Here is an 18609-nt window from a genome sequence, read left to right as displayed (position 1 = left end):
TGTTTAACGACCCTGCTGAGCAGAGTAACTGAGGGTGATTGGTTGAGTAGAGCGTGTACGTACCAACATTTTCTTTGGTGTCCTCCTTTGAAGCTAAAATCTTCATTTCTAGAGTGGGATCCTTCTGAGACAGGAAAACATGGCTTGGAAACACATAAAAACCATATGTGAAGGACATTTATTACATATCATATGCAACACAAATAGGTGAATACATAGTCATTATATAATGTGAACACAAAGACATATTATTAAAATGTTTATATAAATATTTTACATATCCATAAGTATGGATGGGTACTTATGCTAGAATTGTTAGTTCAGAGTGTGCTTATCAATAAGGATGTATTTATATTTTATGTCCACAAAATACTGTAATATGTAACCATTTAAGGAATGAGCTCTGGCCCAGAGAGACGGCTCAGCAACTCTTGCAGTGGACCTGGGTTCAAGTCCCAGCACCCACACAGCAGCTCACAACTGTTTGTAACTTCAGTTCCGGAGGACACAGCATCCTGGCATTCACAGTAACCAGGCACACAAGTGGTATACAGACCGACATGCAGGCCAAGCACCTACACACATAAACTAAAATGAGTTGTCAAGCTGACTCACACATCCCAGGCCTCACAGTAACTCTACAGAACTCTTCACTTTAACTGCATGTTGTACAGGGTGAGACTTGGGCATCTAGTTTCCTTCCCCTGTGCTGAAATCCACTTGTCCCAGCACTATTTACTGAACAAACTTCCTTTCTCCCATGTGTACTTTGGGTACCTTTGTCAACACTCAGGCGGCAGTAGCTAAGGGTTTTCTTCTGGTCCTCCATTCCATCCCAGGGGTTTATCTTCCTTTTTCATTGTCAGGGTGGTGCTTTTTCTGTTCCTGTGGCTCTATGGCATGTTTTGTGACGCCTTCTGCATCACCTTTTCTGTTCAGGATTTTATTATTCCGGGGTCTTTCCCAGTTCCCCATCATTTTAAACTTTTGTCTGTTTCTGTGAAGAACGTCTTAAAATTTGTATTGAGATTGTATCAAATCTATATATTTTTACTGTTATTGTTGTAATACAGCCCTTTTCACAATATTATTACTGTCAACCAGGTATACAAGGGGGCTTTCTGTTATGGAATTCATATGCCTTCCCAATGAGAAATCACTCCACAGCCTAGAGATCAATAAAGGAAAACCTCTAATAATCATGCACAGCTAGATCTGCCTAACACACAAAATGAACCAGCCCTAACAGAAACCCCCATCAGCTTATGTGGTTTCATGGCCCCAAGTTATACTTTGAGTTTTACAGAGACAGAAATTTCAGTTTGGTTGTTTGGATAAAACTTACAATGTAAAAATATTGCCATGGTCATCCCAAGACAGACCAGGGCTGTTTTTCCTGCCCAGCTGCTAACCAGGGTCCTCCCTGCTGCCTAGCTGTTAACCAGGATCCTCCCTCCTGCCCAGCTGTTGACCAGGGTCCTCCCTGCTGCCCAGCTGTTGACCAGGGTCCTCCCTGCTGCCCAGCTGTTGACCAGGGTCCTCCCTGCTGCCCAGCTGTTAACCAGGGGCCTCCCTGCTGCCCAGCTGTTAACCAGGGTCCTTCCTGCTGCCCAGCTGTTAACCAGGGTCCTCCCTCCTGTCCAGCTGTTGACCAGGGTCCTCCTTGCTGCCCAGCTGTTGACCAGGGTCCTCCCTGCTGCCCAGCAGAATCATACTGATAGGAGAACTGGGAGTGCTCCTTTAGCCAGTTCCACTTTGTGTGAGTCACCATTTCCTAAGCAAGTTTAGTGGATCCTTTTAACATCAACTTATCACTCTCCATTTCTCCTGTACCTTTCCATCTTCTTTCATGTTTAATTTCCTTCCTATGTCTCTCATCTCATTGAAAAGATATTGAGGCAACTAGAATGGGATTGTTTTTCTGATTTCTTTTTCAACGTGTTTATTTTCTTGGTGAACTACTGTAGGAAGCTACTGATTTTTATGTTGATTTTGTGTCCTGACACTTTCTGGAAATGTTATTGTATCTAAAAGGTTTCTGTTGGGATATAAAGAATCTTTTAAGATGATTACTTAGTCTACAAATTGAAATGATTTGCCCTCTTCCTCTCCTGTCTCTAGCTCTTATGTCTGGCTTGCTACATTATTCTGTCTAAATTCAAGGATTATGTTAACTAAAACGGTTGCTGACTACAGGGAAATGCACTCAAGTTTTCCCCATTTTGTGGAATGATGTTCAAATACAGTTTTTATTGTGTTAAGGTACATTCCTTCAGGGCCTTTATCGTGAAGGATGTTGAACTTGACAGAGGGCTGCTGCATCTATTGAGATGATCAGGTGAATTCTGTCTCTGGGTATCTTGGGATGTATTACGTTTGTTGATTTGTGTGTGTTGAACCATCCTTGCATAGCTGAAATGAAACTAACTTGATAACTGTATATTTTAATATGTTGGGGGTTTTTTGCAAGTATTTTTACTGAGAATTTTTGTGTCTATGTTCATCAGGACAATTGATCTATAATTTTGATTTTTGTTTATTTTTCCCAGTATTTTATTGCAGTTTTTGCAATGCATGCCAGAACTATTACTAAAATCCACACCTCATCCATTCACTGAAACGCAGTTGCAGGCTTCTTTAGGCTGATATTCTGCCCCGTTTATTTCACAGCTTTAACATGAGGCCCAAGATCTGAACCTGGAGCTTGCCCTCTAGACTCCTGGGTTTGGCCTGGGACCCACCGCTTCCCCAGCCGTCAGGACTGACCTTTGGACACACCCCATATATCTCAGCCCAGCTTGCTGGAGTGTACCCTGATCTGGCACTGAGTGACCACCTGCTGAGAGACCCTTCGCTAACCCCACCAGCCTCTTTACTCACTGTCACTCTGTTCATGGTCTTGACTTGACGTTGGTAGGTCCTGCGGTCTAGGGGTTTTGCATTTCTTCTCAATTGCCAGCAATATAGAATTCCAAAGTATTTGCTGGTCATCCTGTATTTTCTTGGTGTCTATTGCAATGTTACTTTCCACTACCTCGGTTTTAAGAATTTGGTTTCTTCCTATTTCTATTGGTTGGTTTGCCTAATGGCTTGTCAGTATTGTTCATCATTTCAAAGAAACAATTGTATGTCATTGGATCTTCATAGTCTTTTCATCTCCATTCCATTAATTTATGTCCTAAACTTCATCACTCCCTTTCTGCTGCTGGTTTGGGGTACTTTGTGACTGTTCTCCTAAAATGTGGGGGTCCGTTGCTACTTTCTCTCCTTCTGCCTCTCTGAAACTGGTCACATGTAGCCAAGGCTGGAACTACAGACTTACAACACGTTGACATCTCAAGGACTGCATCGGCTTTGTGCAAGCTGAAGGAGCACTCCACAGCACTGGCTTTGTGCATGCTGAGAGAGCACTCCACAGCACTGGCTTTGTGCATGCTGAGAGAGCACTCCACAGCACTGGCTTTGTGCATGCTGAGAGAGCACTCCACAGCACTGGCTTTGTGCATGCTGAGAGAGCACTCCACAGCACTGGCTTTGTGCATGCTGAGAGAGCACTCCACAGCATCGGCTTTGTGCATGCGGAGAGAGCACTCCACAGCACTGGCTTCATGCATGCTGAGAGAGCACTCCACAGCACTGGCTTTGTGCATGCGGAGAGAGCACTCCACAGCACTGGCTTTGTGCATGCGGAGAGAGCACTCCACAGCATCGGCTTTGTGCAGCACCTTTCGAGATCAGCTCGGGCCACACTGACAGCGTTCCAGGAACACCTCCACGTTCATCGCCCTGCTCCAGTTTTCCCCCTTTGGCATCTTTCTGTGGGCTGTCCGGCTTGTGGATTGGTATCGCATGTTTCACCCCTGTTAGTACCAATTTGTCCAGCTACTGACACAGCACATGGGTATAAATGGGGACGGTGTACTATCCTCAGTGGCTCCTCAGTAAGCATCTGTTACAAAGCGGGCAGTGCACAGGACACACAGGTCCCTGGAGAACGTTGTCTCAGAAAAGCAACAGAGGAGTGGGTGACAACAGAAAAGAAGGGAGTGGAGTTGAAAAGCATTTCTTTTTCCTCTTAAAACGGAGCTTTTTTAGGAGATAGTTGCATGAGCGGGCAGTGAATGCAATTGAAATTGTTGTATGACAAAGTATTTGAAATCTTGATACATTATATTATATTATATTATATATTATATCAGGCTAATAGTAAACTGTAATTTGAGCTTGTATAAATGTGAACACATGTGCATGCACAGAAAGAGAGAGAGAGAGAGAGAGAGAGAGAGAGAGAGAGAGAGAGAGAGGAGAGAGAGGAGAGAGGGAGAGAGAGAGAGAGAGGAGAGAAATTGTTTATGTGAAAATGGATCAGAAATGGAATACTGTTCTATTTGTCAATTGGAATGACGACATAAACTAAGCTGTGGGCTGTAGAGACGGCTCAGTGGTTAAGAGTGACTGCTCATGTAAGGAACCCAAGTTTGGGTCCCAGAACCCACACAGGCAGCTTACAACAACTCCTGTTCCAGGGTGTCAGGTACCTTCCTCTGACCTCATTGGACACCTGCACTCAGGTGCACACACTCCACGTAGACATGCACACACATGTGCACACACATACATTATATATATATACATATATATATACACATATATGTAATTGAATATATAATTTAAATTTTAATTTAATTTGAAAATCGAATGTTAAAAATAAGGTTATAAAGTTATAAAACAACTGTAAAATAACTCTTTTATAAAATAACAGAGTATTAAGACACTCAAGGCATACTACGAACTTAATCATCTCCAGTGTGTTTTAAGGATCATGATGAGTAACTAAGGTTTTGTAGGCCACCCTTGAATGTGAGGTTTTTTGATTTAGAGGTTGTTGTATGCATTCTGGAGATGACGGAGATTTTCCTCGTGTGCAGTAGCTAAGTAAACTGTCAACAGTGTGGCAGAGATTATTGTTGGATAATAAAGTCCCAACATACGGAACTGTCTTCCTGCTTACAACAGTTCCATCAGTGCTGTTGCTGCGCATTGAGCGCTGACCAGGTGTCTAAGGGGTGATGAGCAGTTAGCTCAACTGATAAGACACATGTTGAAGAATTTTTTAATGTAACTTAATTTCACTGAAAGTGGAATGACAGCTTTGACCCCTCCCCCTTTTTCTAGATTCTGTCCGTTTATCTGTGTTCTTCAAGCTTTAATGACAGTACTGAGCCTAGGCCCTCATGCCAGCCAAGCAAGCACTCTGCACTGAGCGCCACCCCAGGTTTCTGTCACTTTTTTTAAAGCCATCAAACTGTCTGAACCTCCCAGGCTGACCTGGACATCACGCTGCCGTGTGCAGCTGAGCTTACAAGCCTACGACACCATGCAGAGTTCAGCCTTTTTTGTAAACTGCGAGATTCTGAAGCTACTGTTTGTGTATGTCCACAGAGGACGTGCAAACATGGATTCATTTGCTGTTCTATCACTTCACAGTTCATGTTGTTTTCACAGGGTGTCATGGCATGTGCCATTTATGATTTAAACAACATCATCCAACCCCAGCCGTTCCGAAGTTCAGTTCTGAACCAGTCAGCTCCCTGTATGCACTCACACGGTGGTTTGCCCTTCCCTTGTCCCCATCCTTCCTTTACAGGTTATCTAGTACATTATCACACCAATTGTGAGGGAAAGAACAGTCGTGACACACAGAGTGCTTAGAGTACCGTGCCCCAACTGCACAGTAGATAGAGAGCACTAACCCCAGTTACAGGAGCCACTGCATGGGGAATGGTGCCGCCCACCATGGGCTGAGTTTTCCCACACTATTTAATGTACAATCAAGACAGTCCACTATGGACATGACCTCAGGCCAACCTGATCTAGAAATCCCCCACTGAGATTCTCTTCTCAGGTGACTCCTGGTTATGTCAAGTTGACAATTAGAACTATCACAAGTTCTATTATTCTTTGTCCCTTAAGTTCTGTTTATAGTTGAATCTGCTTTATAAGAAAGCATTGTACTTTAAATTAAATATAATTATTATGGACATGTGAAGTAAATTACTGCAGAGATTGTTATTTTAAAAAAAGACAGTGTTTGTGTTTTACATGTTTAACATTTGCCTAAAAAGATTTATTTTTTTTTAAGGCTGACAAAGAGACAAGCTGAAGAAAAGCACAAGGTACTGTAAGTGAATAATCAGAAGCATAGTTTGATCGGTTGTAGGAGTAAAGCAGACCCCGGGGGACCTGGGCTGCAGGCTGAGTGACATCACACAGCCATCAGCATCACCATAACCATGAGCACCGAGGATGCGAACCTGCAGCCTCCCAGTGCCCATCCCTGGTGCTGCCCACCCCAAGCCTGCACCATGGGTATCTGGTAGGGAGTCAGGTCTGTGAGCCTTCACAAGGGTAGTGTCTGTCCTACAGACATAGTCGTAGCAAGAAAGGTTTGGAAACAACACTAGGTTTTATTATGTGAAAATAGGAGTTTCAGCCAGAGGAACAGAACAATGCTTCTGTGTGCCGGGCTGCCAAAAAGAGTGACCCAGGAAGTCACTCCTCCCTGACGGTGATGGAGACTGATGCTGAGGAAGGAAGGGGGATGGAAGATGCAGATTTCCAGGTCCTGGTGGTTTCAGTTCAAGGCAGTAAATACATAGCAGATCTTACCCATTCTAGAGACTGTCCATGGCCCAGGATCCTTCACACAATTTCCCTACAACATTAGCAGAATCATGAGCTTGCAGGGGGAAGAATGAGGAGTTGGAGAATGTTCCTGAAGTTGGCTGAATGAGGCCGTAAAGGCCCAAAGTCAGGCAAAGGTTTATAGTGTCTACATCTGGTGACCCTGTGGACATCCACTACAGCATCCCAGTGTCTGTGTCTGGTGACTGTATGGACATCCACTACAGCATCCCAATGTCTGCATCTGGTGGCCTTATCACGTCCACTACAGCATCTCAGTGTCTGTGTCTGATGACCCTGTGGACATCCACTACAGCATCTCAGCGTTTGCATCTGGTGACTGTATGGATGTCCACTACAGCATCCCAGTGTCTGCATCTCGTGACCCTATGACGTCCATTGCAGTGTCCCAGTATCTGCATCTGGTGACTGTATGGATGTCCACTGCAGCATCCCAGCCCCCTGTGCACGGATGAGCGATAGAGGGGTGCTGTGAACCAGGGTACAGAGGAACAAGCTAAACAGGAAGACCAAGTGTGTACCTGGGCTGTAGGCCATGATTCTACAGGAGCTTCCTCCTTTCCTGAGACAGAGGAAGGCAGTGGAGAGGATGAGGAGAGTCAAGTGAGACCTTGAGTTGGTAGCCATCCCAAAGTCCATCCTGTTGAAACTTCAGTTACCAGCACAGATGCCCAGAGATCCCCAAACCAGGGATGATGCAGAGTAAAAAGCCCGTTCACCAGCTCTGCAGGCTTGGCTGGCAGGCTAGGCAAAGGCAGCCTCACCCTCTGCAAACGTCCTCTCTCGGTCAAGGTGAACTGAGATCCCAGCAGCAACAAAGGAAAACAGACATGGAGCCACAGTGCTGGCCTTCTGTTAGCCAGATAACTAGAGATAACTGCTTTCTCTATATGCTGTGAGATTTGATTATTTATACTTAATCCTGACTTACAATAAATATCTAAGTTGATTTTTTTGTTTTGTTTTGTTTTTCAAGACAGGGTTTCTCTGTGTAGTTTTGGTGCCTGTCCTGGATCTTGCTCTGTAGACCAGGCTTTCCTCAAACTCACAGAGATCTGCCTGGCTCTGCCTCCCAAGTGCTGGGATTAAAGGCGTGCGCCACCACCACCCAGCGTTAAGTTGACTTTTTTAAAAAGAATTATTTAAGTATACAGTGTTTTGCCTGCATGTCTGCCTGCAGGCCAGAAGAGGGCACTAGATCTCATTATCGATGGTTGTGAGCCACCATGTGGTTGCTAGGAATTGAACTCAGGACCTACTGGAAGAGCAGCTGATGCGCTTAACCTCTGAGCCATCTCTCCAGCCCTTAAGCTGACTTTTTAAGTAAGTGTCTGGTGCTGGTGAGGAGGCTCAGGGAGTAAGCCATGCTTGCTACAAAAAGCCAGCTGGCCAAGCTGGATCCCAGGCACCTGAGTAAAGGAGGAAGGGAAGAACACACTCCACATGCACCGTGTGGCAGCTTTATTATTACATACAGTAATAAATATTTTAATTTAAAATAACTGCAAACAACTATTAATATTAGTCTTAGTTATAAGTAAGTAAGTATCAAAACATCATTTTATTAAGATATGTTATCCAAGACAATATGATGTTGTATCAACTGAAATATATTATGGAAATAAAAGTAAAAAGATTTTTGTAAAGGAGTATGTTTTGAAAAAGAAATTAAGAAACAGGAGACATAAGGGCTAGGTGTGGTGGCACACACCTTTAATCCCGAGACAAATCTCTGTGAGTTCATGGCCAGTTTGGTCTCATAGAAAATTCTAGGCCATAATAAAATTCTGTCTCAAAATTAATTATTAATAAACAAGAGATGTTAATCAGGGCTTCCTTTGACAAAATCAATTTTATCTAGAATTCCATTTCTACTTATGTGTTTTATTAAAGTTTAAAAACCACTGCTTCTGTGCACTTACTACATGGTATGTAAATTTGGGAGACATTTTGAAATAGTGCTGTTTTACAGATGGAAACCCAAGTACATCAAGTCAACGAAATGGAAGAAGCCAGTGGCCGAAGTCAGCCTTCTGAGACAGCCTCAGGCAATGGTGAGTTGCCCTGTCCTTGCTGTGAGTCCATCTGCAGCTGAGTGCGCACCCTGAAGGAGCGTGAGACAGGGCGCCGGTGAACAGGAGCCTCTGCTGCGTCTGGGTCCCTTCGTCCATCCCTCAGGCCTGAGTCACAGAATGCTGAAGTGCTCAGGTTCTGGGCCCACAGGAGATGCCCTCTATACCAAGCTAGACAGAGAACAACTTCAACTCCCAGCCAGAGGGCTCTGGGGACTCCCGCTGCGCTGCACCCGACATGAGAGGCATTCACAGCCGGTTCATCTTGCTGTAGTAACCTTAGAACTCCACCTCCTCAAACCTCGATCACTTCTGTCCCTAGAACCATCTGTTTTGAACATTCAGACCCTGTCATGTTCCTCTGCCCTCCAGATCCCTGCTGTCACTTCTCACTGCGGGAGCTCGCTCTCCCTGGCTGCTCTAGCTGTCCGTGGGTCTCTTTTCAGCCTGACACTCCTTAGACATATGTCACCCTAACAGAACCATGTGTTTCAGTAATTCTGCTGAGATCTTCTTGACCAAAATAAATCACATGTATGTAAAATGTGCCATCATGTGCTAGGTGTCTGAGTGTTTAAACACATACTTCACCACCAACGTCAACGTGGGTAACAATAGATCTTCCTCCACAGTTGTTTTGTCTTGTATTCCCATTAAGAAGCTACGAATTCATCTTGAAAAGCACTTGAACCATTTTCCACTCCCATTACCAGTACATAGACTCATAGTGTCCAGGTCCTCTGTGTTTGTACATAGTATTATCATGGGCCTTTTTCATTTCCGCCATTCTAGTAAGTGCTAGTGTATAGATCAGTGTTGGTTTTTTTTAAACAATATTTTCAGTACTTACTTGATGATTTCATATGATGTATTTTGGTCATATTACCCTCCCTTCCCCATGCTCCTCTCCATTCCCCCCAGCCCTGAGTTTTGTCCCCTCTACCCCATGCAGTCCAGTGTGTTGCCCAGTTAGTCTTGGGGATGGAGCCTGCCCTGGCATGTGTGTGACCTACCAGGGGTCTTTCTCCCTCAAATGCTGATGGCTCCTGAGCCGGGTGTGGGATTTTATGCCCACCTCCCCATCCAATGCTCAGGTTTTTTCTGTTTGAGCTCGTGCATGTCCTTTGCATACCATAACAGCTACTGTGATTTCATGTGTAACTGCCCTGCTGTGCCTTGGTGTGATCACAATCTCTGCCTCTTAGAATTTTCCAACCCCTCTTTCTCGAAGATCCCTGGGCCTTAGGGAGGGGTGTGATTTGTATATCGCATTTGGGGCTGAGCACTCCACAGTCTCTTCTCTACACGTTGACTCTTTGAGAATCTTTATTAATCACCATCTACAACAAGGAGGAGCTTCTCTAATGAGGTTGAGAGATGTTCTGATTTATGTGTATAGAGCAAGTCATTAGGGGTCATTTTAGTGCTGCATCCATTTAGCAGAATAATAGTTTTAGATCCTTCTCTAGGGCCTCTGTCCTCTTTAGCCACAGATTCTTGGCCATTTTAACAGTGCTAGGTATGAATTCCATCTCTTGGTGCAGACCTCAGATCCAATCAGAAAGTGATTGGCTAATCCCGTGACATTTCTGCTACTATTTCTCCAGTGGGCGTATATCTTGTCAGGCCAGTCATTGCAGTTTGCAGGGGTCCCGTCTGGGGAAAACTGATGAGTACTTCTCTCCTCCGGTAGCATGCATAGCGCCCTCCAGTGCCATGAAAGCCAGCCAGTAGGGATGCATAGCGCCCTCCAGTGCCATGAAAGCCAGCCAGTAGGGATGTGGCCTCCAGGTGAATACCGGCTTGATTTTTCCGTGTTCTGGTACTGAAGTTTGTGCTGTCTTCAGCAAGAGGGTCTTACTGACAAGCTCTGGAGAGTTACCAAGAGTATTGGCAATAGTGTCATGTGACCCCATTGGCCAACAACTCAAAAAGAGGTAACCTGTTCCGGATACGGGGATCTTTATGCCAGCACGGGGTGTCTAGTTGGGTTCGGTCCCCCCATTGAGTGTTATTTGTAAAGTCAATGATCAGCTTCTTCCGTGTGCTTGTTTTCTGTTTGAATGGTGTTTGTGTGTGCACACTAAGCACATGCTGTAAGATTGAGCTGTGTCTCCAACTCTCGGCTACTTTTTTACTTTGAAAGAGTCTTGGTAAATTCCTCAGCTGGCCTTGAACTCTCGATGTGGCTCAGGTACTAAGTGGCCTTTGATACTCCTGCCTCAGCCTCCTAGGTGGCTGGGATTACAGACCTGTGCCACTGGGTGTTCTAGGTTCCCCTTGTCACTTTGAAAACCCTGGCAAATGAAAGCAACCTGGGTTTAATTCAGCTCAGACTTCCAGATCACAAGAGAGAAGTCGAGGCAGGTACCTGGAGTCAGGAGCCACGGGAGAACAGTGTTGCTGACTCACCAGCTGACTCGTAGGTTCACACTCAGCTAGCTTCTCTTACACAGCTAGCGCAACCCACAGCAGGCTATGCCTTCCTGTGCCAATTAGCAACCAAGGCCATGCTCCACAGAATGCCCACAGGCCAATCTGATTGCTTAGCTGAGGTTCCCTCTTCCCTGGTTATATGAAGTTGACTGTAAAAACTAACCACACGCTAGGCCTGAATTCTATATCTTCATTAATAAACTGTCTTTTTTGATACTTTTGTCAATATTTATTAAATTTTAATCATTAAACTCCAATTTGATTTCTTTATCATCAGGGGACACAATTCTTGTTGCTTAAATTGTTCTGACTTAGTAATCCTATGCAGGTTTACTTCGGATCTTAGCATGTGTATTGACGTGATGAAGCATGCTTATGCTGCCCACTATCCCACTGACTGTCTGCCCCATCCCTTACTGAGTAGGTGGGTTTGGAATTTCAGATGGTGTCTGTGAATTTCTTCGGGCGCTGTGAACAAATTTTGTGTCTTGTATTTGTAAACTGTCACTGGGTGCACAAACTGGGCAGCATGCAATCTCCTGTTGTGTCCTCCCCTTCCATGATGCAACGTTGACTGTCTTGGTCCTCTTCAGGTCTTACGCAGATAGCCAGGGGCGCTGTGAGTTCATGGGTGCAGTGGCCCTGTGTCACGCTGCATTTTTAACCTGTATTTTATGTGTCTGTGTGTTGGCCTGAATGTGTGCATGTTCACCATGTGTGTGCAGTACCGCAGAGGTCAAAAGAGGGCATCAGATCCCCTGAAACTGGAGTTACAGGTAGTTTGAGCCACCATGTGTGTGCTGGGAGTCCAGTTCAGGTCTTCTGCAAGATCAGCCAGTAGTCTGAACCTCTGAACATCTCTCTAGCCCTTAGGTGGTTGTTGTTGCTTGTTGGTTGTTGTTGTTTTTGTTGTTGCAGGGTGTAGTTGTAGCTTGCTTTTTATTTAACCTGACAATCTGTCCTTCACCTGAAGTTTTCAATCATGTTCATTCTACATAAGTACTCAGAGTCTATTGACTCTTCAGTAACATTTTATTGGACATAGGAGTAATAACCCCTGACAATCTAAAATTTACAAGCATCTTTTGACTTCTGATACAGAACTCCTGCAGCAACCTAACAATCGCCTCCTACTTTTCCTGCTAGATGCCCATGTGAGGGCATCTGCTTAACCACACAGCACTCATGTCCTTTTTACATTTGAATTGCAATCACCAGTATATCTGAGAGTCAAACTGGCCTGCTAGAGATGGCTGGCATCCACAGTGTGGTTAAGAAGCTGTGTGGCTGTAGAACGTGGCTTTTTTTTTTAACCTTAGTTTATATTTGTCTTGGCTTCAGGTCATACCACTTAGGGACAGAAGTATGTTCATAACTCTGATAAACTGCTTTTTAATGGCCTCCTGTGTTTTCTTTTATTAACAGATTATAAAATAGACTATTTTGTATGTATATTTTATACATTCATAACAAACATCTTATGGAGTTTTTTTTTTCAATATACCTATGGTATGTGGTTCTGTGAACTTTTCAGATTATGTGAAAGCACAATACAATTCAAAAAACACAATGTAAACATGGACTGACACTGTTCGAATATGCCTTGTTCGAGGGTAAGCTGTAGTTAAATTTGTCCACCATTGTGCTGTTTAGTTCATATTGATTTGGATTTGTTTGAGCAAACATTAAATTTTTAAAAAGGTAGTTCTCATGAGTCTACCTCTCTTTGAATTTCAATATGGGATATATTTAAGTCACATCAAACACGTCAACACTTCCTTCTGCTCTTACGACAGCCTGCACTCCCCCCTGACGCCCAGGGTTGGGCAAGACCTTTCTGGAAGACCATTGGGACTTTTGCATTATGATATGACCATGATCCTGTGGGGCCCAGGGAATGGAATGTGGTAGTTTGGATGAGAATGGTCCCCACAGGCTCATATATTGGAATAGTTGCCTTGCCCCCAGTTGGTCGAACTGTTTGGGAAGGACTAGGAGGTGTGGCCCTGTTGGAGGAGGTGTGTCACTGCTCCATTCCCTCTGGCGTTCTGTCCTGTGGTCTCTGCAAGCTGCATTTTACCAGATTCACCTTCCTCACCATAGAGAGTCCAGAAGGCTTTGAAGTTTAGAAAGACTCGTGCTGTGCTGTTCCCAGAGTGTGTCTTTTGTTCTGCCTCTTGGTTATGTTTCAAGATGTGAGTCCTCAGATACTGCTCCAGCACAATGCCGGCCTGCCTCCTGCCTCCTGCTGTGCTCACAGCCATGATGGTCAAGAGACTCACCCTCTGAAAGCAAGCCCCTAATTAAAATTGTATAAGTTGGCTTGAGCATGGCGTTTTATCACAGCAATAGAGAAATAACTAAGATTGATATATTTAAGATACATTAACCATCTCGACCCTTCCTAGTCCTGTTCAGACAGCCTCCAGTTCTCGGCAGTGTTAGGCAGAACCTCTCTGCTAACCCATTGTACCCTGACTTAAGAGTTTATCCAGCGACCTGCTGGGAATGAGCATGCCTCCTGGCATTCTGTGAGCACTGCAGTTCCTTGGAAGCTCTCCAGGTCTTTCCATTAGTTAAAGATGCCTTCCTGCACCAGCGTTTTGTCATACCCTGTGTTGAAGGGGTCTCAGCAGATCTGCAGTGTTCTGCCACACTGCTCCATTCCCTCCAGTGTTCTGTCCTGTGGTCTCTGCAAGCCACATTTTACCAAATTCACCTTCCTCACCATAGAGTCCAGAAGGCTCCACATCAGTTCCTTGTTTTCCGGCCTGGACCCTCTCTTCACAGGAAGATACGACACTGGGAGACCTTTTCATCTGTTTTCTGTCAATCATAGATCATTATCTTCATAACCTATTATCTTAATAATCGTCAATGAAAATATTTTGGCTGTTTTGGTTTTCTTGTTGCTTCATGTTGAAGTGAAATCAGTACCTCTTATATCTTGGATGGAAGTTGATTGCAATGGAGTCTCCATAAATGAATGGACCAGCTAGAGTTCTTCACCTTCTGTGTGTGACTGATTCCAGCTCATCCTCCATTTCTCAGTGTGCTTTTTCCTCTTTGGAACAATCTGCCTTGAGCCATTTTAGATCACCAATTCTCATGGGTGATCATAGGACGGTCTCTTACAGTGTTTATCTGAATGTATAATGCTCATTTATCTGAATATATAAATCTCATTTTATATCTTTTCTCCTCTAGATTTGAACCTAAACAAAAGCAAGGTGTATTAAGTCAAGGTTCTTTAGAGTAATAGAACTTATAGAATGAATATATTTAAATAAAGGGGGTTTATTAGAGTGGCTTACAGACTGTGGCCCAGCTAGTTCAACAATGGCTGTCTGCCAACAGAGGTCCAAGAGTCCAGTAGTTGTTCAGTCCATGAGGCTAGATGTCTCAGCTGGCCCTCAGTATATGCTGAATCCTGAAGAAGAAGCAGGCTCTAATGCCAATGAAGGAATGGACTTGCTAGAGAGCAAACAGGCAAAGAGAGAGAGCTTCCTTCTTAGATGTTCTTTATATGACCTGCCAGTGGAAGGTATGGTCCAGATTAAAGGTGGATCTTCCCACCTCAAAAGATCTGGATTAAAGGTGGACCTTCCCACCTCTGGATCTAGATTAGAAATGAGTATTCCCACTTCAAATTATTTAATTAAGAAAAAAAAAACCCTTACAGGTGTGCCTAGCCATTTGGGTTTTAGTTAATCCCAGATGTAGTCAAGTTGACAACCAAGAAGAGTCATCACACAAGGTCTCATTTGTTTTATCTGCAGAATTTAACACTACATTCCTCATCATAGGCACATAGTGCTTTATTGTTCAGTGTATGCTTTATTGACTGTGAAAACATAGTCGCTGTGTACAAAATATGCTCATGCATAACTTATTCCCATGCTATCCTCTCTCATACAGATTCTAGTAGCCTGTTGGAATTCTGGGACATGATTCATTCATATGAAAGACTAACAGAGCTTAAAAATAGTCACTATGAACTACTCACAAGGAAACTTGAAAACATGGAAAGTGAGGCCAATGGAGCACAGAGAGAACAGACAGAAATGAAGAAAATAAAATCCTGCCTACAGCATAAAGGAATGGAAGGGGAAGAACTCTGCACCTTGAGGCATGATATCTTAGTTGGTTTTTTTATTTTTTTATTTTCATTTTATATGTATGTGTGTCTTCCTACATGTGTGTCTGTATACCACATGCATGCAAGTGCCCTCAGCGGCCAGAAGAGGACATCAGATTGCCTGGAACTAGAGTGAGAGATGACTGAGAGCCGCCATATGGGTGCTAGGATTCCAACCCAGGTCCTGTGCAAGAGCAGCCAGGGCTTTTCACCACTGAGCCCTTTCTCCAGCCCCATGACATCTTAGTTTTGAAGAAACACTTGAACCATCATATTATATTATAGATCTGCAGTGGGGTTTTCATAATTGCTGGCTTATGGTCTAGTGCCCTAGAGGGAAAGAACATTTTCAGTCCTGTGGAGTATGGAATTATTGGAGAAAGTGTAACTACCTCATTTAGGTATGAGCATTTTAAATAAGTAAATTCATAATCTTTAAAACTAGAATTCAAATGCTTATGCTGAGTTCTATTATTCACTTAGGAATAAGAATTTATGATCATTCTCAAATTTTTCTGTTACAGTTGATGCAGCAAGAAATAACATTTGGACTTTGTTTTCTGAATTTCTTCCCCTCCCCCACCCCCCTTCAGACAAGGTTTCTCTGTGTAGCTTTGTGCCTTTCCTGGAACTCACTCTGTAGACCAGGCTGGCCTTGAACTCACAGAGGTCCACCTGCCTCTGCCTCCTGAGAGCTGGAATTAAAAGCATGTGCCACCGCCACCAAGCTGTTTTCTGAATTTCTAAATATTTTGGAAAAAAAATCATCTGTATACAATTACTTGTTCAAAATATAGGAATAGTTTTTAAAAGCTTTAGATCAATACATCTTAATTGTTCTAAAGAAAGCTTAACATTCATTGATAGCTCCATCCAAAGAGTATGAAAGGATCATTATCTCTCAACTCAAATATTTTTAAACTTATACAATTGTACTCTTGAATTAATTACTCATTTACATTGCTAGGGATCCAACAAAAGTAGTCACGACTGACATGCCCTCTAGAGGCTGATGAGCTTGACCTCCATCTGTACTTTGGTTAACACAAATGAAATAAAAAGAAAATAGAGATCACTGATTAACCTATTCAATATGTCTCTTTCATGCATTGATAAAATTAAGTTATATTTCTATGTTAAAGAACTACTCATTTCTGTTGAATGATCAGATCATGTGTTGTTCACAAAAGACCATCAAGCTTCTTATGTAATAAACAATATTGGGATATGCTTGAAGTGTTAAGAGCAAACAGAATGAGAGCTAACAGATTCCTTCTTCAGGTCTTGGGTTATAGCTATGGACAGATCCTGCTGTGTGAACATCTGGAAGTTCTCCTTTGCAATGCCAATCATTTTGAGGCACATCTGCACATCTTATGGTGATGAAATTTTATTTCATGTCAACTTACTCAGTTGTTTGGAAGGGTAATAAATCAAGAAGTTGATCTGCTAGTGCAATGAAATCACATCCCACAATGAACATTTTCCCTAAAAATGAGTTGTAATATGTCTTAATACTTCAGATTACCCTTAAAACAAGACGAGAAACAAGAAAATGCTGAGTCTGTGTTTCAACAACAAAGGGTGCGGTTAAGCAGGAAAGAGGAGCAATATGGTGAAAATGTGGAATGGACTCAATACCCTGAAATCAGGACAGTGATTACAGATGTAAAGGCCATAGAAAATGATCTCAGACAGGTAAATTGGTTGTGAGTAAAATTTCGTGTTTCTGATGGTTTGATATTAGTTGGATCACCTCAATTTTGTATGTTTTTAGATAAATACATGTAACTAACAGAAAACGATCAGAAAAAATGTATTAGCTGCCAATTCATTACTGTGAAATCATGAAAGCATACAATTACACAAACTTGAGACATGCACTCATCACTTGACAGTATTATCTATGGAGCACTGTGGACACTGTGTATCTAGTCTATTGTTGACCTAAATGTTGTTATGCCATTCATTCTTGAATTACTTAGACAAAATGATACCTCATTCTTAAGTTAAAAATTAAGACATTTATAGCTAAGTTTGCAAATTATAAATCTTGGTATCTAATGGTACTCACCATGTTTCCTGCATGAAGAACTAAAGGGTCTCTGATGTTTTAGCCAATGGCCTCCACCTGGGTAACCATTTGGAGTTTTATGTTAGAACATGGGTGTGAGTAAACTTGTTGCAACTCTGTGGGTTGGTCCCAGGTTTTGGCACCAAAATGTGAGTTTTGCAACTCTAGGAAAGGTATTCTGACTACTTGGGGAGTCAGGAAAAACCTTGAGCTGCTTAGGACAGCTCTGATGGCTGGAGCTGCAAAAGAGACAGCTCAACCCTGAAGGGCGAAGTATCCTGAACACCTCAAGCTGCTCAGAGCAGCTCTACCCTGGAGGTGTCTTAGATATCTGGAGCTGCTTAGGACAGCTCTGACAACTGGAGCTGCAAAGAGACAGCTCAGCCCTGAAAGGGAAATTTTTCTGACTGCTTAGGAGAGTCAGGCCTGGAACTGCTTCAGCAGGAAAGGGTATCCTGACTGTTTGGGAAAGTCAGGCCTGGAACTGCTTCAGCTGGAAGGGTATCCTGGATGTTCAGGAGAAGCAGGCTATAACTAGTGTGATGGAGGATGATCTCCCTGCAGGATATAGCAATCCTGCTCCTCCCCACTTAAGGGGGCTTCCTAGCAGAGCTCTGCTCCTCCAGCCTCTGGCAATCTCCTCGGGCTCCAGAGAAAAATATTAATTTTTCAGCTCTTTCAGCTCTCCCTTGCTTTGTCCACTGAGGGACATCTCAACAAGGCTCTTCTCTACACCAGTGAGTGAAGATCTTCACACCCCCAAAACTCTTTTGAGAAAGAGATTTATTCAGGAAGGAGGAGTCCAGGAGAGTAGCTGCCTCTACCAAGGTGGAGAGAATAGCCCACAACTGACCAAGGTGGTTTATATAGGATGTCTTGGGGGTGGAGTCAACCAGTGAGTGGTTAGTTGTGTTTTTTTCTGCCCAGGGATTGGCCAGTTTTGTGGGCTAGGGACAGAGATGGCTCTGATTTCAGAGCCAAACTGTGTTTCTTTCACTGGCCTTTCTTGGCTTTTTGACACTGCCTCTAAGGCCAGGGCACATTTCTTTTACTGACCCTGATTCTAGGAACCAAGAGTGTTATTTTGGCACTAGTTTCAGAGTCAGGGCATGTTTCCTTTGTTCTGGATTTGGGGATAAAGTGTTCATTTCTCTGGCTCAGTTCCCAAACCCAGGCTGTGTTTC

General features: G+C 43.4%; 1 protein-coding gene across 1 annotated transcript in view; it reads left to right on the top strand.

Annotated features, from left to right (window-relative positions):
- Positions 1-18609, top strand: part of LOC131920884 (ankyrin repeat domain-containing protein 26-like) — a 136413-nt gene that overhangs the window by 91640 nt on the left and 26164 nt on the right. The window contains 4 exon segments of the mRNA XM_059275347.1: positions 6143-6176; positions 8678-8759; positions 15132-15342; positions 16875-17049. Of these exon segments, the coding sequence (XP_059131330.1) occupies positions 6143-6176; positions 8678-8759; positions 15132-15342; positions 16875-17049 (502 nt within the window).

Source organism: Peromyscus eremicus, chromosome 10, assembly GCF_949786415.1.
Source record: "Peromyscus eremicus chromosome 10, PerEre_H2_v1, whole genome shotgun sequence".
Classification (NCBI taxonomy): Eukaryota; Metazoa; Chordata; class Mammalia; order Rodentia; family Cricetidae; genus Peromyscus; species Peromyscus eremicus.
Note: the sequence above shows the minus strand (reverse complement) of the source record. Positions and strands in the feature narration are given on the sequence as shown.